The sequence below is a fragment of the Miscanthus floridulus genome, chromosome 7 (assembly GCF_019320115.1).
Source record: "Miscanthus floridulus cultivar M001 chromosome 7, ASM1932011v1, whole genome shotgun sequence".
NCBI lineage: Eukaryota > Viridiplantae > Streptophyta > Magnoliopsida > Poales > Poaceae > Miscanthus > Miscanthus floridulus.
Window position 1 is genome coordinate 91,471,226 of NC_089586.1, and position 24,256 is coordinate 91,495,481.

Genomic DNA, 24,256 nt, shown 5'->3' on the forward strand with positions numbered 1-24,256 from the left:
CCTTGCCGTGGTTTGCTTCGTCAGACTGGACAGAAAATCGATGTTTGGTTGTCTACTTGTCTTGCTTGCTAGTTTGTTTTGCACACTTTCTTGGATTCCTCTCGCCAACAAGAGCGAGCCAAAAAAAAAAAAAAAAAAAAAACTCTCGGGCCCCGGCAAGGCTGAGCTTGCCAAGTGAGACAAGGCAAGCTGGATTGCCAAATTTACCAAACGCGTCCAAGAGGTGTCGATTAGGAGCTGCTATTCTTCAGTAATTAAGTACCAAAATTCAAGTCATAATTTTGGAACTCATGGTATCTCTTCATGTTAAAGTGTCCTTTGTCTAGTAATGATTGCAAATATCACACATCTTTCTGGTCATTGTTTCCAACTTAAATTAAAGCTAATAACTTAACCTATACGTTCAACTTCAAATTTAAAATTTCATACAGCAAAACTGGTCTCCGTTAATACTATTAAATTGAAAAGGTTCATCTGTATGGAAATTTCAGAGTGGACCAACACAACTACCACGTTATGCCATTGGAAGATAACATAGGAGCCTCTGTGATGTTATCCAAAGCTAAGCAAGAACCAAAGAATGATACATCAGTAGTACCAAGAATGTCATTGTTCAGGTTTCCTTGGGCTAGCATGAGGCTGTGATGACGTTCCACCAAATTACTGTAAGCACTTCCATTTGGCATGAAACCAAGCACAGCTCCCGAATCAGCATGGGATTGGAGTTGATGCCCTGATGACCACAATTCTGTAGAAGAATCATGTAAGCTACCCCAATCTTGCTTACAAGCAGGCTCTGCGTATGAAGACTGATGGTCCCAAATTCTGGAATTGTCGTTTGAAAAACTTGAAGGGATGAATTTCACAGGTAACTGATCCAACACCTGAAGAAGCCTATCAGAATTATCAGGCAGTTCTACCTCCGTGGAGTACTGCTCCAGTCCAGCCAAACAAGATAGACCAAATGAAGAATCAAGCAGGCTCTTTGCGCCAACCCTGTATGACTGCTCTGGAGTTGACATGGAATTCAGACAACTTGAGTTTGAACTGAGCATGTTATTGCTTTGACTGACATGGAAGTTGGAGATGCATCTGAAATCATTGTGATCCAGAATGTCACTCCCACATTCCAAAATGCTTGAAATAGTTGGTTTCACAACTAACTGAGCAAGCCTGGTTGAAAATCCAGCACCAGAATTACCACACAATCCAACTGAACTAGAAGTATATTGTTCTATGGAGCTGCAAAGGTCAGGTTGCCCAGAAGTATTTAAAATTCCAAATGGTACTGCATGCTGCTCCTCATTCTGACAGGGGAAGTACAATCTGTCACGAAATGGCTTGGAGAGTGTTACTGACAACATAGGGTCCCATCCATGTTGATCATAGGAATCAGTTTGAACATTCAAACTCAATTCATTAGCAAAAGCGCATCTTCCATGGACGTATGGATTGACATCCTCTAGTAATGAGTTTGAAACCTGGTTGTGATCAATGTCTCCCTTCCGATTAGAACTCAGAGTATTATTAACACACACCCATGGCAATGCCACGCACTCACGTGCTTCACTACCCCCATGAGATAAGTCATTTTTCCGATCAACAGGACCCTGATTGTATCCCCATGGTAAAGCCATGAACTCACATTCTTCATCGCTAGCATAAGAGGATGACATTTTACCAGTTCTTCTCAGCTTAGCTAATGAATTAAACTCACTTCGTTTGTAATCTAGCAAGTTATCAAAATGGCCTTTGGGAATAGCAAGAGCTTGTCTGCAGTCCATTTTCCTGTGCCTCATGGACCCTTCTTGCTGCAGCATTACATTAATAATAATAATCAATGGTGTAACTATAACAATAAATGTAGCAGTATGTTGCACCAAGTGTTGAATTACAGAGCACAAAGCATACCTTTCTCATGATGTTGTCGGTGCCTAGTCTCTGCAGGATGTCACGTACAAATTCTGACCTGAGAAAGTTGCTATAATTATGTAACCGTATAAGAAAAAAATAAGCCAATGGATTTCTGCAATATAAGAACCACAACCTTCTTTGAAACAACTCAGCACTTCCCATTGACACTGCTTTTGCTGCTATCTTCAATAATTTGCTTCTCTTTTCTGAAAAGATCTGTCCACTGACAGGCTCTCTGTCTATAAACATAAGTGTAAGTGTCATGTGCTTAACATCCCAGCTTAGTGCAAGAAATGTTAGTTTGTAGAGAATAATAATGCGCGCACATATTCCGAGATATGCAACAAAACATTAGTCAAAAGTACCAATTTTAAAAGACCTATTGCAAATTAAGAAATGTTCCTGAATCAATACATAAGGAATCGTCATGTCCGATGACGAGAGACTTGTCAGTAACCTGTGCTGGTATCAGCCCTGTGCTGAATCAATACTAATTCGTGCATGAGTCAAAGGCAGCAAGGCAAAAAGTACATTTTAAGAAACAGCCCATGATTGTGGGCATAGTTTAATTTTATTCTCATTTATCAAGATATATATTTTTATTCTCTCCTATAAACTTCTAAATAAAGAATCAGGGTGATCTTTATGATTGTCTTGTCTCGTAACTTTTTTCATGCAAGCGATGTGGCTGAAAAGTTTCCAGAAATGTAAATACTGGATATGGTAAAACTTCAGCAGCAGCAACTAAATTATGCATGTATTCTGAGATCTGAGAGATTAGCACGTGCTCACCAACATTTCCTGAAATCCCTGTAACATCAAATGATGTCTGAGCTATAGGTGTGAGAACATGAATACCCAGCAGGCAATCATGTGGGCTGACTTGAGGTGTATCTTTATCGCCATATTCTGTGTAGAAGAGGATCCACAGTTATAAGAGTCTAGATATGCATTATTCATTATTCATAAACAGAGGGGCCTGATAAAGATATCAGACCAGAATGGGAGGATTGCACGCTAATTTTCTCGCCAGGAATTTCTTCATTCTTAGCTGGTGTAGCAGGGGGGTCATCACAGTACACAGTATTCTCGTGGACATAGAACTTTTTCGGGGCAGTCACATTGCACGATCCTACAAGACAGCATAACACAGGAGTTCATTCTACTCGCCCACTGCAGGTCATTATAATGTTTACAGTAAGAAGACAGAACAGAACAGCAATGAAAGAGTATATAAACTCAATCCCATACCTTGTTTTTGCTTGGAATCCTTTGATTCAAAGCTTTGATGAGAATGTTTGTATGAACGAGAGCTATGGCCTGACTGTTCACACAATTTCTTAAAGAATTTATATTCTGCAGTTTTCGCATCACAAACTGCATAGAAAATGATGGGTTAGCATATAAAATGAAAATGTTTAAATGCTCAAGCATCTAATAGCTACAGGCAGAAAAATACTTCTGATTATTACAATTTACAACTGAAAATGTTGACTATGTAGATCATATACAATGTAGAATTTATGTTATTACAGTAATACTCCAGGAAGTACCGAAATGTCAAGAAGTGAAGATGAAGAAACAGATTGCTAATTAAAACGACATTGATCTAATACGAAATTCCAAAAGGGAGGGATATTTGCATGCAGTACTATAGAAAAGAGACGAGTTACGCTGACACTAGGGGTGGTGCACCTTGAGGTTTGTTTTTTGCATCTTCGCGTGTGTTCACAACTTGTTTGCCGCCTATGCAATGACTACCAGCTTCATTTGCAAATCGAACCCTTTTCCTTTGCCTTCCATCTGCTATCAGGTAATCATTGCATCAGACCAAAAAACGCAGAACGATTGCTAGGAGGGAGGGATGCCATGGATGTAGGGATGAGAAGCATACGGACTTAAACAACACCAAAATCAACTAAACCAAGCAAAACAAATCTATCTACGCGCACACTCTACAATCGGTCTTCTTTCCCCTCATGAGCAAACCGCAAGAACTCATGCCTTGCGTTCCAATTCAGTTGCAATCAAACTTCTGAGTTATCTCTAATCCAACCCAACCTCACTAATCCCAGCTCAAGCACAAGCCAGCGATTTCGGGATTCAAGAACACATCTCCGATTACATACGTCAAAAGAAAGCTAGGGAGATTCCTGAAGACGAAACAAGAAACAAGAAATGGAGGGAGTTAGGCAAGACCTGGGGACGAGGGCTCCGGCTCAGGCTCCCGTAGGGGCCTCGACGCCGGCGGGGGCTGGAAGGTTGGCCCTCGCGGAGGCCGCGGGGGCTTCAGTGAAGTGGAATGGGTCCGGCTGCTAGGGTTCCGGCGCTGAAGTCGGTCCATCGACGCCGCCGCGCCGTCGTTTGGGTCGGCGCGCGCCAAAACTTGGGGGGACTTCACCTTCACGCGTTGCGGGTTGCCAGTTGCAGTTGCGGGCTTGCGGCTACAGATGGCCAGATGAGCCGGGCTAGATGGGCTGGCACGAGGCCCGCAATTTTAGCCCGGCCTTAAGCACACTGACAACGGCAGTAATTCGCGGAAACAAGCAGCCTGTTCGGGAGACCGTATCGTATCGTGGATTATTTACTGCTGACTGGTTTGGTGTGAGAGAAAAACACTGTTCTCGGCTAGAAATTTACGATCATTTACGAGCAAGCGAACAGGCTGACCAATATTCTTGGTTGCATGTATATTAGCTTATCTAAGGTTATGCAGTACTCCCCTCAAAAAAAAATCTAAGGTTATGCACTAGGTTTGCATAGTGCTCAGTACGACATATTTGATTGTATTAAATAATGCCGATTGGGACGATCCAATGCTCACATAAAAATAAAATATTTCTTGTCCCACGTACCTCTACTAGAATGTAAGGTCACAACTAGAAAATGGAGGTTAACTACGGGCATGATTGGTTGCTTTGATGAGAGGAAGTCGGGATGGAGAGCCGGTCCAGGATGGTGAGATGTATGTTCAAACCGTGCACTCAGTCGTGTTTGGTTGTTTTTATTGTTGGTCCAGTATGAGATGACATCTTGTTTGGTTGCATGCACAGATATGATTTTGGGATAATTGGTTGTGTAGCATCAAAAGGTTGCGTCCTCCGTAAAATGCCATTGAAAGGTTTTAGCCCCATAAAATACCACTGAAAGTTGGCACCGTGAACTGAAACTAGCACTCCGTCAGTTTTTACATACAGAAGCGCTAGTTCGACCTAAACTCCAAAAGGCAAATGACCTATCTGCCCTTTCCTTCTCTCATACTGGATAGGGACGCACGCACGGGAGGGAGAGCCTCGCTCATGCAGCCGATTTGTGCCTCGGAGCGCCGCCTCTGCCGGACTCTTCACAGGCTCCGAGCGCCGCCTCCGCCGGCCACCGCCGTCCGTTCCCCGCGCGGAGCCCTTACCGCCTACGCCGTCCACCACGGGGCGCTCCCCGTGCGGATCCCACGCCGTCTACGCCATCCGCCGTAGGCTGCTCCTCTCGCGGAGGCCGCGCCTCCTCCTCCGCCAGCCGTCGGGGGCTGCACCCCGCGCGTAGGCCGCGCCGTCTCCATCGACTGTCGCGAGCTGCTCGACACGCACCGCGTCTCCTCGTCGACTAAGTGCTGCGCTGGCTGTGACTCCTCCTCCACTGCGCATGTGGTGGAAGAATGCATCGATCTGAGATCCCCGATGGGTAAGAATGAAACCCTAGCTATCTACTTCTTCATGGTTCATAGTACAATTGAAATTAGTTGCAAAATGCAATTGTTTCTGTGTTATGCGGTTCATGTATGTGTGCGATTTTACCTGGTATGAGGATGGTCGCTGATGAGAAAGGGCATTTGGAAGCAGTGCTATTTTTTTGCACTGCTACTATTTCAGGATCGATTCGAACAATGCATGTAGAGTAGTGATTGATGTTTCGTCCTACTCAACTGTTGGGGATGATCGATCTGTGTATAAAAAAGGGTAGACACTTGGATTGGTGGGTAGATGCAGAAGATTACTCCATCATTGACATGGAGAAAGATGTGTTCAAGCACTTTAGTTGGGCTAGTTATCAGGAGGCAAACTTCTGGTTTGTGGGTTAGAATAATCTAATAATTCGCCTTGGTACAAATCAAGAGCTTCTAACTTTGCTGCGACCCTTAAATGGTAGAGTTTATCATGACCGTAGATAGATGTGAGCATGTTGATATGGCTTCAATTGAGAATGAAAGACAAGTGATAGATGAAGAGAATAACCTACAGCTTCAAGTCACAGAAATGTTTCAGGGTATGCATGTGAGTGCAGAACTAAATGGTCTAGAATGGGCCATGGAACCTCAACTTGGTGCTACAGCTGCTGGTCTTTCTAGAGTAGAGGAGGAGGAAGGTGACCAATATATGGAGTCGGGTGTTGACCATGAGGGAGATGATCTAGTTGGAGCTGATGAAGAATGGAGGTATTTTAGGAAGGTACCTGAAGTAGGAAGTAATGAGAAAGTGCAGTAAGAAAAGAAGAAAATGGAGAGCAGAAAGAATGTAACTGAAGCTATAGATCCTGAGGCTGTGCCAAGTGATGAAGCCACCATGTTACGAGATGCTCCATATGTTGCACTCACTACATATGACAGAGACAACCCGGACATAAAGGAAGGTTCAACATTTAGTGACAAAGAAACTTCTTGGTTGCCCCACTTTCATGGTATACTAATTGTTTTTTCCATGTTCTGTCCATAATTTCAGATAGTACACCATGTATTATTTTTCACGTTCTCGCTATATTTGAACACTAAATTCAGTTCTCATGTCTTATGTTATTTTCAGGTTGTGTCAATTGGTTCTAGCCATACTTGTGCTAGCACCAGCCAAGTGAGGGGAAAGGAGGCCAGCAAAGCTTGGGTTGCTGACAGGGCAAAGGAGGTACTTAAGGCCACCCTAGAGTTGGGAGCAAAGAAGTTGCAAGGTCAGCTTGAAAGACAGTTTCAAATCAAAATGTCATATAATAAGGTGTGGGAAGGAAGACAACTTGCACTAAAAGGACTACATGGCACTTGGGAGGAAAGTTTCAAAATGTTGTGGAGTTTCAAAGCTGAGTTAGAAGCTACATGTTGCAGGTGGTACTTCTAGTCCTCTCAGTCTAGGGCCAAAAACAAGGACTAGGGCAGCAGCAGAAATTTCACCAGGTGGTATTGCGAGGCGACTTATCATAAGCTAGGCATTGCATTTGTAAGAGTAAAGGCCATGTGTGGTGCCACTGTTATTTTCTAGTTAGTGTTCGTGTTCTTACACCTTTGTGTGCTAGCAGATTTGTTTTAAGTGTTGGGTGCATGTGTTAAACTATGGATGTGTTTCCATGACAGTAATGTGCTGCAATGGCAGTTCTAATGTGCTGGAATGGTTGTGCTTGTGTATGTGTTAAATGGTTAAAATGGTGCTGGATGAACCTATTAATATGTGCTTATTTCTTTGTTTTGGTGGCTAGATGGACCTATTAATATGGGTCTTATAAGACCAGAGTGATGTCTTCTGATGTTCTAGGGTCATGCGTTCACGTTCTGCTGGTTTGAGGGGTATTTTGGTCTCATTTAACGGCTCAGCTGCTAAAAAGTGACGGAGTGGTAGTTTCAGTTCACGGTGCCAACTTTCAGTGGTATTTTACAGAGCTGAAATCTTTCAATGGCATTTTACAGAGATCGCAACCTTTCGATGCTACAAAACCAATTTTCCCTATGATTTTTGAGTGTATGACACATGGGTCCCTGCGCCATACCTAAATCAAGCCATCCTGCATGGAGAGGGAAGTAGAAATTGAGAAGACGAAGTCGTGCGGGATGAAGGAGGAAAGATGAATGAAAAGATACAGGCGAAAGGTGCGAGGAGGCCAACCAAACACGCCACATGAATAAGGTTAGACAACTAAACAGTGCGAGAACGGCCCGGTTCGGACAACCAATCAGCCCCTACATGTAACAAAATATAAACAACCAACATAATTTTATAAAATGCGTCTTATTTAAGCAGAACCAAGATACTGCATAAGTTTACGTTAGCTTAGATTATGTTGCATAAGATCTAATGTAGGCTAAGACTAATACAAGCAAACAATCAGATCCATAGCATATATCCAGTTGTATAACAAAATTTACATATTCCCTCTATCCCCGAATAAATTAATTTTTAGATTTATCTTAAGTCAAACATTTTATGTTTGACTAAATTTATTAAAAGAAATACAAATATATATAACACTAAATCAGCATATTATAAAAATATATTTTATGGTGCATTGAATGATACTAATTTGGTGTTATAAGTATTAGCATTTTTTCTATAAATTCAATTAAATTTGAAAAAGTTAACTTAAGACAACTCTAAGAATTGATTTACTACGGGCCAAAGGAAGTATCCAGAAAAGCTAAAATAACTTAATATTTGGAACTGTGAGTATAATATATAAGTAAAATAGGTAGAGAGAGAGGAGATATAATGAACCTAATAACCAACATCACATCAAGAAAACTAATCATTCAAGTATTGAGCCAGCAACTGTTTGCACAAAGTAGAACTGCTAAATATTCACAAGCATTTGTGTTTTTCAGCAATCGATCTGTACACCAACCCCCACAGAAAAAGTGAAGGGAAGCAAGCTCCATGATGTTACACTTTTGTTCTCTGCACAATGTGGATGGTGCATACAGGGGCGGATCCAGCGGTGGGGCGGGGGGGGGGGGGGGGGGGGCTCAAGCCCCCCCTACCCAAACCGAATCAGTGCAAATTACTGTAGAGCCTTTATGAATTTTTAGGCAAAGTTCTATAGTATAGGGGGGCTGAGACTTAAGATCGAGCAGCAGTGTTGTTCAGTCCCCCCTAAAATATTTTCTGAATCCGCCGCTGGGTGCATAGTAACACAAAACACGATCCCAATGCAAATCGTACATGATGGCATCTCATCTGCTCTATGTACAAATGAATGAAATCCATAACCCAGCTAATACAAAGAAATGTTAATATGGTACACGAAACATGACTCCTTGGTTGGCATGCACTGGTGCACCAGACCTTGCCTGTGATATCCGATTTGCATAGATAGTTACTAGGCGCAGCTGTGTGCAGTAAATGATATCAGATATACACCGGAACACATGCAACAAAATTATAACAGTAGATATGTCTTACATAACCCAGATAACATCGGCAGTCACTAAGTACATGCTAAAGGATGAACAGTGTGAGGACTGTGAGCTAATAATGACCAAATATGGACAGATGATATATTCAGAAGTCAGGACAGTGCAATGAAGCTTAAGTGAACAAGAGCACTTCAGTGGTGTTATATCGGATCTGCAGCATATCTGGAAGGTATGCTAGTTGCAACATAACTATTGAGTTAATGATTGACAATAAATAGGTTTAGTAATACTTTTCTTATATAGAACCTGTTTGGATAGGTGGGGTTGGGATACAGATTCTTTTTTTTTCAAGAATACACTAGAGGACCGCACACTTTGCATTAAGGAGGAGAAATAAAAATTCCACAACACAATTGCTGAAAGGCCCTCACAAGGCTACTTTTGTGAGATCAGATTATACAGCAACCAAACTAACAAGAGTTCTACTCCCTCAAATCATAGGTCATTTTGGCTTTTCTAGGTCCACAGCTTTGTTATGCACCGAAATATACGCTATGCCTAACTATGTATCTAGAAAAAAGCCAAAACGACCAATAATTTGGAACGGAGGGAGTAGTTCTTAGAATTTGGTAACAAATCTTAACTTTAAAGGAAAAATCCTAGAACAATCCTGCTCATCAGGTTATAGAACCATACACATTCCTGTTCTCTATTCAGCTCACAACCAGAAAGAGACATCACTGTTGGCATATAAATGAATGTCAGGTCTCAATGCTGTAAATAAGCTTAGCACCCTTATCTCTCTGTGTTTAAGTACAAGAAAAAGATTCTTTTTTTTTTTTGCATAATCTTCAAAGTTCCCTGACTGAAGAACTAACATAGTAACAAATCTGTAAGAAAGACGTTTCAGAAGAATAGGTAAGCACCTTGCGAACATCTGGACTCTGATTACTGAAAGCATCAAACAGTGCTGGTAAAAATGAAGGCAGTTGAGTAATCAATTCCACCTGTGAGAGGCGCCCCACATGCTGCAAGATTACCAGAAGACCAAAACAGTAAACCATCGTTGCTCAGAACATACTCCGCAATGAATCTGAATGAGTATGATTCTACGAGCAGTACACACTCAAATAAATAGTTGAATTGCATTGCAATGCTACGCAGGACAATAATTCAAACCATTGTAGGTTTCTGTTGATATAATATAATGCCAAACTGCCTCACTACAGCTACGGCCCCTAACAATGGTCAACAAGATCAGGACTTCTGAAGGAGACAAGTTACATGTATTAAATGTAGGATGCTTGTTTATTGCTCAATAATAGGGAAATATGCCACATAAAAATGTGCCAAACTAAGTAAAAGTTCATTATTTTTGTTTTCTGACTGCTCATACAAAATTACAATGGCAAATGGAGTTTAAATTTTAGCATTCATAATTACAGTGCGAAACCTAGATACCTTTGTCAAACAGTTGATAATCATGTCTTTTCATCATCAATAGCCAGCAAAGGCACAATAATCTGCAGCGCAAGCAAAGAAAATCCAGGAAAGTGTAAGTTGCTTGTTGTAACAGGTAGTGATGTAGGAACATACTTTTCATTAACAAGAACAATCTCAATGGATTCTTCCATAGAATCTTTCTGAGAAAAATTAATTTGCCATTATTAATCCAACAGGTTACCAATTAGATTACTAAGGCCCTGTTTGGATGCAAAGTATTTTTTTAGTAAAACACCATGGTTTTATGAAATAATTTTATTTTAAAAACAATAAGGTGTTTGGATGTAAAGATCTATGTAGTTTTGAAAACCATACTATTGCTAAAACTATAATTTTTTTGGAGTTTTACAAACTCCACTCTAGTTCTCTTTTTTCTAAACCATGTTTTTCCACCTCTCTTGTTCTAAAACTGGATCCAAACAGGGCCTAAGAGAATAATAGTAATATTTGATAGCACGAGTATGCTGTAAAGTACTCTTTGATAGCACGAGTATGCTTGTAAGGATCCTAACAGTGAATCATCATCTTTCAAAGAAACCAGTATCGATTTTTTTAATAAGTCAACATTTGAATTATACTAGAAAGCAGGTATGTTAAACACAGCGAATTATTTCATATGTAAACAAAGAAGTGAAAATAAATGCAACTCAACAAGACAAAAAGAAATATGATGCAATTTGCATGAAATACGTGTCTATTGTTTTTCACTTCATCCAACCTGAACAGACTAAGGAACGCTCATTTATTCTCTTACAAGCCACAAAAGGATTGTAGCACCAGATGCAAAGAGGTATGATATTGAGTAAAGTTTAGTACAATTGTCAAGAGAAAAATTCACAAAAAAAAGACCCAACAGATAAAAGAAAACAATAACACCGGAGTTGTTCTTCCAAAGAAAATGAAAAAGAAATTGAAAAGGTACGGAAGCAAACCTTAGTCCATATAAAGTTATCTTTATTGGAGGAAGCTTTAACCAACTGTTGTAACGCCTCCTGCTTTTCTAGGATTGAAACGTCACCATCATTGCCAATCTAAAAAATAATAATCGTTCTGTACTGAGCACAAAATAAAAAATATATAATCGTTCTGTACTGAGCACAAAATAAAAAATATAAAATAAAAGAAATACATATGCAGCAATACAGGCAGAATCAACAAAGCTGAAAAGGAAAATGGGCATAATCCAGAAGTACCCGATGAAGTTATGGTATGCTAGGCCCATTACTGACGTGTGGGATAATATTCACATAGCTAGGATCAACAAACTGATCTACCTCTTGAGTGTGCTCCCTAGAAAATGCTAGAACAGAATTATGTCCATCAGATGGAATATGGCCCAAATCCAAGCAAGGAGTTCCAGTAAAATTTTCATCATCCATGGTGGCATCTGATTTTTCAGGAAAATCTGCCCATGAATGCACAGTTTCTACAACTGAGCTGTTTAGTTCCCTGCTCTGCATAAGAACTTCAGCTTCAGAGGTGCGTTCAAAACATTGCTTAGCGTGATCAATAGGCACATCAGAGGTAGTTCGACCAATTGGAACATTAAGTAATGCTGATTCTTGCACTGTATTCATTTTTTTCCCTCGTTCAGCATCAAGCAAACTATCAGAAAAGCGCCCAAATGGAAAGCTTTTCTTCAATGTCACAGCATAACCATCTTCAGAAGAAGCGCAAGAATCAACTCGGTCATAAGATTTGGGACGTGCACGCTCTTTCCTGCTCTGAAGGTAGTTGACCAAATCGACCTCAATACGAGGAGTATATTGCTTCAAAGCTCGCCTCACAATGTTTTGTTCATCAATTGACAAACCAAGGATGAAATTTAGGACTGCGGCTGAATCAAAATGAGAATAAACTGATATGATTCCATAAATAGATGCTTCTTTCAACTTAGCATTCTTTTCATGTATTAAAGGTGCTAGCTTTGTAAGCCACAACTTAAGAAAACCACTGTTACTGTAACCTCCAGAATCTATTCTGTAATTCTCGAATGATTTAATTGCAAACTCAAGAACAACCAGTTTTGCCTTTGGAGACCTTTGTTCATCCAGTGAACGTACTAGTGCAGGTAGCAACATGTCAATAGAATATGTTCTGCCAACAATTTCTAAGGTTGAGGAACATGGTTGCTGAACCAACTCTTTTGAATCGACGAGTCTTGAAAAGATGCATGGTAAACTTCTTTCAACATAGCTCTCAAAAGGCTTTTTGAATGCTGGAATAAGATCTGCAAGTGTGGAGAAAGCTGCCTGTGCAACTTTGTGATGAGGATCATCCAAATAACGAAAAAATAGTTTCATAACCTTTTCAAAGTTCTGAGTAATACCTTGAATGCCTTTCTTTCCATGTTGCAGCAATATCTGAATGCAGTTGAATGCTGCAACTCTAGCTGTCCAGTCTGAACTTGGACTAAGGCCCTCAGAGAGTGCATCATTTAGAGACGCCAGACCATCTGTATATCCACATATGTCATTAGATAGGACATGACCATCATCAAAACTGCACCTGCCACTTACAGAAACCCTTGATGCTACTTGCTTCCTAAGAGGCCTCTGGAAGTGTTGAACATGATTGTTAGGTGGATTTCTGTAACCAGCATCCCTATAGGGCATATCCACATAGTGTTTGTCCATCTGCATTTTTGGTGATCTCATGGTTGGCCATGTATCATGATTCTCATCCATAATGCTACCATCTTGAGATCTCCCTGAAGATCTTCTTAAAGATGGAAGTGACAAGCCTGATACTGATTCAGAAGATAAATTACGCAAATAAGGTGAGCTTGGTCGTTTTTTGGTGTCCACCAAACAAGAACCACCATTTCTTGAGCTAGTCATGCCAGCCAGGGATGAATCCAGGGAAGGTAAAGCAGATGGGACAGGAGGATCACGAGAGGATGGGTAATCAACTCCTGCACTAGGAAGAAATGAAAAGGAAAGTAAGAACTTTTTAGTATTAGACTAATATATTATAAAAGCCATAATGGAGATGGCACTGCACAACAGATGAGATTCATTTTTTTATAGGAAAATTCCAAATATAGCTTAGAGAATACCAAGGTCCAAGCTTGTTGAGTGAACAGCTGAGAACTTGTGCCAGTCTGACATGCTTACACCTTTCAATAAACTTTCAATGGCCGAAACTTTTTGTTTGCTTGGACTCAGCACACTCTCTATACTTCTTTCAGCTCTACTGACTTTCTGTGATTGTGACAACAGAAGATGGCCAGACGAGGGAGATGATTCAGAAGAAATAGCTCCACTCTTGTCCATTGCAACAATGGCTGAAGTACCATATCCATAATGGGTACCATCTGCATGAGATGAAGCACGAGAAAGTTGACCACCCCTCTCGTACAATGATGGAAAAGGATACCTCTTGTGCTTGCCCCCATCTTCATCGTTTATTATCTGGAGACAAGTCCATCTTTAGATCAAACTAAAAGAAATTCTGTAAATAAAACTGTCAAACATCCATGAATTTTTTTAACGAAAAAAAAGCATGATATAACATATATTTTTTACAACAAAACGACAAGCTACCATACATGTATACAAAAAGGCTGCTTTTGCAGGAACACTTATGGCGTATGTTTAGGGCATTAGGCAATTAGGATTGCTAAAATCACAACAATGTTCATAAACCAACTAGTAGCAGTGCTAATCTGCTTTTCCAGGAATACTTAAACTGTATGGTTAGGTACTTAAGCTTCAAAAAAAATATACAATGTTCATAAACTAACTAGCAGCACTAACCTATCTGCAGACCTTGAACTAATCTGGGTAAAACATATGAATTACTCATACAGATCTCTAGAAGTACATCTACAAAGCTGCCAATTTACAGAGTACATACAGACTATTATGAGCCATGGTGATAAAATGAAACAGAGGATTGTCATGGGAAAATACTTGTGATTTTCTTCATTGCTGTAACCAAGATAACCAGCTACAATTATGATTCCATGAAATCAAGTGACCCACAAAAAGATCAAGTATGATGTTTTTTTCGTGGAAGATAAAAGTACATGGCTCTCTCAGTAAAGAGCTATTTCTCAGATTTGCTTGAACCACCAACATAAGCAAAGACATTTTTAAAAGGAAATAAATATAAATCAGGTTCAAGAGCACTTTGATCCTTCAGTATTACCTTTATATGTACACATTGTACAGAATCTAAATGGAAGAGCATCTTTTTAATGCAATGATACACAGCTCTCTTGTGTATTCAAGAAAAATAAATGGAAGAACATGCAGAGAAGTAAAAAAGTATACCCTCTGTATGGCAGGATCAAATGACATGAAAAGCCGGTGTGAACGCTCAGGCCATGTTTTTGTGAACATCCTATAGCAAGTCCTTGCCGTTGCGCGGACCTGTATATGCAAATATGGCATTAAATATAGAACATGTACAGAAAAATTATTCAGGATCCCAAGACTGAACATTAATATGAACTAAGTCAGGAAATTTGGATGGTCTTATTCCAACCTCAATACCTCACTCATTGCATCCGCAACACAGGACTTTATTAGGTCTTCATACAAATCAGCTGAGCAGTGTATTTCTGGAGCATCTACCCAATACTCCAATGTTAAGAGTGCATATTCGCAGCACCTGCCATAGTAGCAAATAGGCATGAATTGCTTGCAAAACAATGGATGTCCAGATAAATATGATGCTAAAATACAAATACCTAGCACGAAGGACTGCACTGCGGTCATTCTTCGCTGCATCAGCTATGTAGATGTATTACAGATTTTATGCAGTTGTCCACAGATTCGGCAATCATAAGCACAGTTATGATAACAAGCTTAAAAAGTATCTGACAATTTCATTGTGTATTAACCTTAATGAAGTATCAAGCCACATTTGTGGAGTACTGAACTGGTTTCAAGGATTACCGGAATAAATATTTCAGCACATGGTTCAAAATCACCAAGAAGTTCCTTTGATAGTACATTAAGTAGATGGCATGCCTGTAGAGAAGATGAAGTCAGCAAGGTCATCATTAGTCACTTATCTTGTCAGAAAAACTTTTCTGACAGAATTTCTGTAATTAAGGTAGAAGAGTTTTATATACAAAGCTGGGTGCAAGCAAAACCGTAAGCCACCCCTAGAAAAGGCCGCTTGGGTCCAACGACCCGCACCAGAAACAATTAAGTGAAACGTGATTTGTCCAGCTACTTGAAGCGGTGTGGAGTGGATATTGTCGAAAATCCTACTGTTCCATTTGTAATTCAAGACAATCCGAACTGAATATTATAGGGAAGAATTTAACATTACATATATAAACCCATAGATTTAGGTACTGTAATGGTTACATTAATGCGTGGCTACAAAATGATAGAAACTGTTGGCCTATGCTCCTTGGCTACAAAATGATAGACTACAAAGTGAGTAATGGTTACATTAGTGGGTGGCTTTCCACCACTGAATAATAAACTTCCTAAGTCACTGCAGAGTGCAAGCTGCTTACATCCTAGTCCTAGCTACAAAAAATTGGTGGTGCAGTCTTCTGGCCATGTTCTGAAATGAAATGGCAAATCAATACTGACAAGCTGCCCCCGAGCATATCTCCGAACAGCTTCTTGACCAGATACTGAAAACTGTTGCTCCATGCTCCTTGGCTCCGAATGATTCCTGAGTTAGTTCTTGACCAGAAAGTACTCTTCTACTTACATAGCAATGAGCAGCCACCACCCAGCGTTCCGGTGGCCATGTTGCCGAAGTCCGGTGCCGCACAGTTGGTCTGCACATTAGTCAGTATTGACCTGCAGAAGTCATCAAGGTCTCCTGCCACCCATCTACTCTGGAGCCCTGTTGCCATGGCACCGGTGTTGGGCACCACCCAGCTGCTCTGGGCCCCTGTTGCCATGGCGCCATTGTTGGGCACCACCCAGCTGCTCTGGACCCCTGTTGCCATGGCGCCGGTGTTGGGTGCCACCCAGCTGCTCTGGGCCCCTGTTGCCATGGCGCTGTTGTTGGGCACCACCCAGCTGCTCTGGACCCCTGTGGACTGCTCCTGATCAAAACTGTTATTGCTCTGCACATCAACCCCAATCGAGCTCCAGAACTCCAGTTCTCCCACAGACAACTGCCGCGCCACCGGCATGGTAGATTGTTGGCCCATCAACTGCGGCACCACAATGTCCTGCTGCTCTGTGGTCGGCACCTGCGCCTCCAACTCCGTGTACTGCTCTGACGCTGCGGACGAGAAGCCCTGAAAGTCACTGCTGCCAAGAAGAGGGCTCTGCCAGAAGTTGTCATCGTCGATCAGAACGAGGTGTGAGGGTTCTTCGTCTCCAGAAGCATACACCACGCCCGAGGAGCCATGATCGAGCATCGCCCCAGAACAAGGAAGCGCTGATGAAGCATATGCCACGCCTGAGGAGCCGTGATCGAGCATCGCCCCAGAACAAGGAAGCGCTGATGATCCGCTGGCCACGGTGGCGCCGACGCGCGCATGACCACTACTCTGACGAACTTGTTGGCCATCCGGCACGCGCATGCGCATCCGGCCGTGGCCGCTGAAGGCGATGTGGCAGATCTTGACGAGCGACGGGCAGGGCGGCGCGGCGATGGTGTACTCGTGCATCACCCACCCCACGCTGCCGCTGTTCTTGCCTTTGCCAATGTGCAGGTTGAGGTTGCTGACGTGGACCCTGATCCTCTCGCCGCGGACGCGCAGGGACTTCTCGACGCTGCTCTGCATCTTCCACGTCCCGACGCCGCCATCGCAGGCGCGGTCCTGGCGGGCGCCGGGTTTCTTGGCTTCGCTGGTGCGCACGATGAAGTATGCCTCATCCTCGCTCCCCACGCCGTGGCGCTCGAAGAGATCCCAGGGCAGCGAGCTCCCGGCCGCGTCGTCCTCGAAGATGACGCCGGGGAATGGGTCCTGGCCACGGGCGCGCGGGAGAAGGTAGAACTCGACGAGCTCGCGCTTCTTAGGCCGGAACCTGTAGGTGGGTGGGGATGGGATCTGCTCCGCCGCCGCCGACGACGACATGGATGGGATGTAGGTGGGTGGGGATGGGATCTGCTCCGCCGCCGACGACGACGCCATGGATGGGATGTAGGTGGGTGGGGATGGGATCTGCGCCGCCGCCGACATGGATGCGATTTGCTTCTCCGACGGCCAAAGGCGGATCTAGTAATAAAGGGATGTCACCCGATAATTTATAGTATATCGTCCACACCGAGGCGAGGCTTCAGCAAATCAGCGTGGAGCGCCTCCCCCGCTCCCCATCTCGACAACATGTCAACAGGCGCCGACATGTGGGCCCTCCCCGATCTCCTCTTCACGCCCGCACCCCACTCGGATACGAGTATCGGTATCGGATACGTATCAATACACGGATACGCTATTCTTCAAAAACAAAACAGTGACACGGGGATGCGGCTAAAATATTTTTCAATAATAATAACTACATATACTTTAATATGAAATAACATAGTAATAGTAAATAAGTAGTGTTTAACAACTCAATAAAAACCACAGCCATGGTAAATATGACATAATTTGAGCGCACAACTTAATAAGGCCATAGCCAAGTGACGTATGAGTGTATGACATCACATAACACGTAATGGATTTTCTTTTGTTGGTCACCAAAGAACACCCTGTTCGCTGATGCTAAAATTTAGCTTATGCAGATGCTTATACTGAAATGTTGTGAGAAGAAAATACTGTTCATGGCTGAAAAGTAGTTCTGAATGAGTGTCTGTTTAGTTTCCAAAAATTTGCAAAATTTTTCAAGATTTCCCGTCACATCGAATCTTTGGACACATGCATGAAGCATTAAATATAAATAAAAAATAAAACTAATTACACAGTTTAGACGAAATTCACGAGACGAATCTTTTAAGCCTAATTAGACTATGATTGGACACTAATTGCCAAATAACAACAAAAGTGCTACAGTACCGTTTCCAAAAAAAATTTGCCAACTACACCAGGCCTGAGCTCAAGCGAACACGGCGTTCAATTGGAGCGGAGGCATTCATCACGCGGGGCCATCTACTCTTACAGTCAATTTTACCCTCGGCCCTTTCTAACATAGCAGCCACTCCGTGGATCTTTGATATTGTAATTAAATACCTGTGTTTGTTGCAAGTGTTTTGCTATCATGCACCATAAAATCTACTCAAGCGTGTCGAGGAATGGTGGACAATTTACTCACACATCAAGTTTCCCTAATGTCTAGGCTCCATTAGACTTACACTGTGGAGCTTCCATGTTTGGAGTTATTACCTTTTTCCTTAATGGGCTCATACTCCAATAGCAAGAAGGCAAGAAAGGATTACCTGTTTAACTATGATGGATCTTCGGTCAGATAGCTGAGAGGACAATGGAGGAACTAACTGTTTTAAGAGCATAAGAAATGATGGATAATCAACAGCACCTGATAAACAGAGGAGTGTTTCAAACAGGGTAAGCAAATCATGTTAACAAGAAGGGTTTAGTAAGAATTAGTATGTAATGTTACATTCGAACAATCAACATTAGAAACTATATCTTCTAAAATTATGTTAGTAAATGTGAGGCAGTTCCACTTAATGTCCAATTCAGTTTCATGGTGTTAGCGTATCTGGCTCACATGAAAAATTTGCTGATATTGCATTCATACATATGATGACTCAAGTCGATTTGTCGATATTGATGGTATTGTTCTTGGATTTCTCTTGAAAATTTTTACTCTCCATATAAGGTGTCCAAATCACACCTACCGCACTGCATAGAAGACGGCCACAGCCATTTCTAATATCAAACAATTTTATCATGCTTCATATCATCTCATTTCAAATGTCAAACCTTGTACTTTTATAGTATACAAATAAAAAAAATGAATCCTGCTCATGATGGTTGACTCAAAAAATTTAAATTTTAAAACATTACTGAACAAAAACTGAGTATATGAGATGTGACTTCGGCACTACTACTCGGGAGGAGGAAGATATTAGTTTGGAAGGTCAAGTAGTGCCTAGGAAGGATACCTTTCGATATTTAGGATCAATGCTACAGAGAGACGGGAATATTGATGAAGATGTTAGACATAGAATCAAAGCAGAGTGGATGAAGTGACGGCAAGCATCTGGTGTCCTATGTGACAAAAGGGTACCACAGAAGTTAAAAGGCAAGTTTTATAGGACGACAATTAGACCTGCTATGTTGTATGGTGCAGAATGTTGGCCTACGAAAAGACGACATGTTCAACAGATAAGTGTCGCGGAAATGCGTATGTTGCGTTGGATTTGCGGTCATACAAGAAGGGATCGAGTTCGGAATGATGATATATGTGATAGATTAGGGGTAGCACCAAGCCACCAATTGAAGAAAAGCTTGTCCAACACCGGTTGAGATGGTTTGAACATGTCCAATGGAGACCTTCAGAGGCACCGGTGTGTAGTGGAATCCTAAGCCAGAATAGTAACGTGAAGAGAGGCAGAGGAAGACCAAAGTTGACTTGGTTAGAGGCAATAAAAGGAGACTTGAAAGGATGGAATATACCCAAAGACTTAGCCTTAGATAGGAGTGCTTGGAAGACAGCTATTCACGTGCCTGAACCTTGATTGCTTCTGCTGGGTTTCAACTCTAGCCTACCCCAACTTGTTTGTGACTTAAAGGCTTTGTTGTTGTTGTTGTTATAAAACATTACTGAACTTAGGTGCTAACAACTTGTCAGCTAGTGCCTTGGTACATTTTTCAAGAACTTCAAGTCCTCCATGGAATGTATATGTTCTAACCAAAGCTACTCATTGACAAACCAAATGTAGATACTAGATATTACTAATATAGGACACAGGCGATAAGTGATAACTGATAAATACCGACCTCCAAATACCAAGGCTTCGATCCTTTGCATAGCAGCAATACGTATAGACCAGTCCTTCTCTGGATTAAGGGCAGATGCAATCTTTTCGAAATCTCTAATTAGTTCTTCCTCTGAGTGAACTCGTTTGGGCTCCACTGGTTTCTCGTTAATATCCGCATCACCTATAAATAGCACAAAATCCAGTGACACATGACAGAAAAACAAAACTTATATGTAGACCAAAGGAACCCTTTTCCACTCTAAGGCCTTTGAGAAAAGCCAAATAGATTGCATATTTGGGTGTGGGTAAAGTGCAGGACATCAACAGTTGCCATTGATGCGTTTTTTAAAGCAATATAGCAACAACATATACAGCAGAAGTAAATGTATAAAACAAGCAACACACAACAAGGAATTAATACTAAATTATTAAATAAAGTGGTTATGAAATATCAGAGAACAGGCACTAAGTATGAGTGAATGATGTTCTGAGTAATAGAAAGCAACCAGAAAAAAAGGGTGCAAGCTACAGAAGTACAGATTTTTCACCTTTTTGGTATATTAGACTTGAAGGGTAGGCCTGGTGCAGTGGTGAGAGCTGTCTCACCGAGTCACCAGGTCGTGGGTTCGAAACAGCCTCTCCGTAGATTTTGCGGGGGGAAGGCTTGCTTCGGTTTTTCCCTTCCCCAGACCCCACTCATGTGGGAGCCTCCGGCACTGGGTCTGCCCTTTTTTTTGGTATATTAGACTTATGTGAGATGGAAGTAAACCTAACATACAAGACACTAAGTGTAAGAACAATGGAACTATAGCGAGAGTTTAGACACAAGTGGAAAAACACATGAAATCAATAAACAAAACAAGAAGTGTGATTTGTACAACATATTTCTTATGAATTGGAAAGGAACCATATGGCATATCTGTAGTGACACACCTCAATACATGAGATTGCAGCGTCTCTAACACTTTGGTTCAAATCACTCATCAATTGTAGAACCTGTGAAGCCAAAGAAGGTTACCTTTAACAACTATGGAACAAACTAAAGGGAAAAACTTTTGATAACAAAAATGAAATCATCCTTGCATACAGGTGAAAGCAACACTCGCTGTAGTGGGAGCTCTGTAGAAGCAAAAAGCCCTACTGCAGCTGCAACTGTGTGTACAAACTCTTCCCGCACCCTCCAGTTCTTATGCGTCCATGCATAACTTCCAGCTCTTTCAACAATGATTGTTGGTGAAGAAACCTGAGATACAGACAAGGTTGGAATATCGTTCTCTAATTGCAACGTGGAAAACGAAATTAGTTCAATTTGCTCTGAGTGATAGCCATATGGTACACACAAAAAAGGTGTCACGTACTGATTTTTAACATGGACACATGGTACAATCAATAGGGACTAGCATACCAGAACACCATATCAGGGATATGCACCATGGAGGAAACAAAGCAAAACCAGAACACCGAGGAACTTCATTTATTAGAAGAATTCAAATTAATTAAAAAGTTATGTGCGACATCTTGTTGCCTTAGTCTGAGACTATGTGTTGACTTCATTTATAAAAAATAGGACCAGGGGTTTTGCCCTCTGTTTCTCAAGTAAAATGAACAGTAAAAGTTGGTTTGAAACTTCGAGATGTTCACTTATCAAAAAGCTGCATCCATCTATGACAAAATGGAGATGGTGCTCAAAAAAAAGGGAAATACTTGTTCGTTTCATAAGCTCAGCATGCCAAAAATTGATTCTTGCCCCCCTAAAATAAATTTCATGAATTAAGATTACCCTACACGACAAGATGGACAACAAAGTACCACTGAAATGCAAAATGCAGTAACCATTCAGGTACACACCTATTTTCCAAATCTCCATCTGACACTCAAGTAAGCAAAATTGACCAATTTGGACCCAAGGGAAAGCTCTAGTTGTCCTCGGAACTCAAATTCTTAACCGTATTCAAGCCCAGAAATCAGAATGCAGGACGCAGCAAAATTCAATCCACATTCCACAGTCACCAGAACGCTACCAATACAACTTTCCCATACAACTTCTGTTCTAGCTCGAAATGCATAGCAGCAGCCAGCAGCACCCCAGGCAACAAAAGACCGCCCCGTTCCATTCCATCGGAAGCATTCAAGACTACAATTCACAAATATCAAAGCACGCGAAATTGCAGACCTTCAGCCAACACCTTACTGATGTTTTCCACGAAACGCCAACCTGGAGCGAGCAAAGCAAACGATCTCTCTTCGGAAAAGGCAACAGCGGAGAAGCGACCGACCTCCATGAGGGTGACGAGGAGCTGCCGCGCGGCTTCGCGGACGGGCTGCTTGCCGTCGCCGAGGCGCTCGACGGCGGCGGGCACGAGCGCGTTGAGGTGGATCTTGAAGCGGTCGCCGGCGAGCACCGCGGCGGCGGAGAGCGCCTGGAGCCCTCCCTGGGCAATGCGGAAGTTGCCGTCCCTGGCGAGACCCATGCAGGTATCCACCACCGACGCCACCTCCCCGGCACTCAGGCCGCGCCGCGCGGCGGCCTCCAGCGCCTCGTGCAGACGCTCCACGCCAGCCAGCCGCTCCTTCGTGTCCTTGGCGCGCGCCGCCTCCAGCGTGGCCTCCATCTCCGCTTTACCCTACGACGAGGGGCAATGCCGATGGCTGGGTTGAGGACCTGAGGGCTCCCCCGGTGAGTTCGGGGGAGTGGTACTGGCAGAGAAAATTGGCTATTTGTCATTCTATACAACGGGGCTTCGCAAAATTGCCGTCCAAAAGATCGACTTCGTAAAATTGCCAACTTAAACATGTATACTTTGTTTTTATTGTCATAATCCATATTTAGCTCCTTTGTTTCTATTTTTTTGGATTGTCCTCCACACGAAAAGACATTTCTGCCCTTGGCTGCCGGGAGACGTCGGGCGGATCACCCTTCGCACCTTGGCTGCGCCAGACGTCAGGCAGATCAGCTGATATCCGAATCTAATGGCCTGCATACTTCTGTACGAGCTACTGTGCATGCATTTGGCCGGTTTTTGAAAAAAAACAATCAGGTGGACAATATAATTAGAATACATGCACGCATATGTCTGTCACACAAATTCATAAATTGAGAATAAAATGAGTTCACATCCGTATCCATAAGCTGAGCATAAATGAGTTCATCTCACACATGCATAAACTGAGCCTAAAAACACAAATATTTGATTTTCACTCAAAAGTTCAATTCTTCCTTCCTCGTCGTGTGACTCTACTATCTACGAGTTGTCCCAGTCAACTTGTGGTATAGGATCATCAACCTCCATATCAAACCTAAACCAAATATCATTTGCAGTTTACGGTCGACACCGGTGCGTCCACCACGAGGGACGGACTCGGACCCGGTGGGGCGCGGGACGTTGGGGCTGCATCTAGCCTGCCGAGCATGTCGGCCGCTTGCAGCAAGATGAGCGCGCTTGCTGTCGGAGCCGCAATGAGGGGCGGCGAGGTCGCTCCGAGTTCCACCGTGGTCGTGCCAACGGCCGCCGAGGTCGCTCCAAGTTCCTCCATGGTCGTGCCAACAGCCACCATGGTCGCGGCAAGCGCGGGTGGACGGCGTGGTGGCGCTGAGCACAGGTGGTTGTGTGGCGGCGGCGAGCGCGTCCGCCGGCGGTGCCGCGTCGCGGCCGCCCTGCATCGTGGACGTCTAGGGCACGCAAGCGGTGGTTCTTCGTTTGCGAGTGGTTTCGTACGATGCGAATAGTCTCGATCTCATCTCTTCACGTGAATTAAGCAGAAGGGCAACAATGTCTTTTCGCGTGAAAGGGATTCCCAAAAAATATTAACAAAGCAACTAAATAGGGAGTATGGCAACAAAATCAAGATACACATGTTTAGATTGGCAATTTTACGAAGTCAATCTTTCGGATGGCAATTTTGTGAAGCCCATTGTTTGCAATG

At 42.5% G+C, this 24,256-nt stretch overlaps 1 protein-coding gene and 1 pseudogene across 2 annotated transcripts; both read right to left on the bottom strand.

The window, feature by feature from the left end:
- Positions 1–323: 323 nt before the first annotated feature.
- Positions 324–4,297, bottom strand: LOC136467298 (uncharacterized). 2 transcript variants are annotated; one of them, XM_066465943.1, is made up of 8 exons: positions 4,114–4,297; positions 3,610–3,717; positions 3,166–3,291; positions 2,912–3,046; positions 2,707–2,823; positions 2,048–2,153; positions 1,912–1,969; positions 324–1,811 (listed from the first exon to the last, which is right to left on the bottom strand). In XM_066465943.1, the coding sequence occupies exons 1-8, from the start codon at positions 4,256–4,258 to the stop codon at positions 507–509; spliced, it is 2,100 nt and encodes a 699-aa protein (XP_066322040.1). In that variant the 5' UTR covers positions 4,259–4,297; the 3' UTR covers positions 324–506. The 2 variants fall into 2 exon arrangements, with proteins under 2 accessions (XP_066322040.1, XP_066322041.1); XM_066465944.1 differs by lacking the exon at positions 3,610–3,717.
- Positions 4,298–9,542: 5,245 nt separating this feature from the next.
- On the bottom strand, positions 9,543–23,035 carry LOC136465846 (CLIP-associated protein-like; annotated as a pseudogene).
- Positions 23,036–24,256: the final 1,221 nt, after the last annotated feature.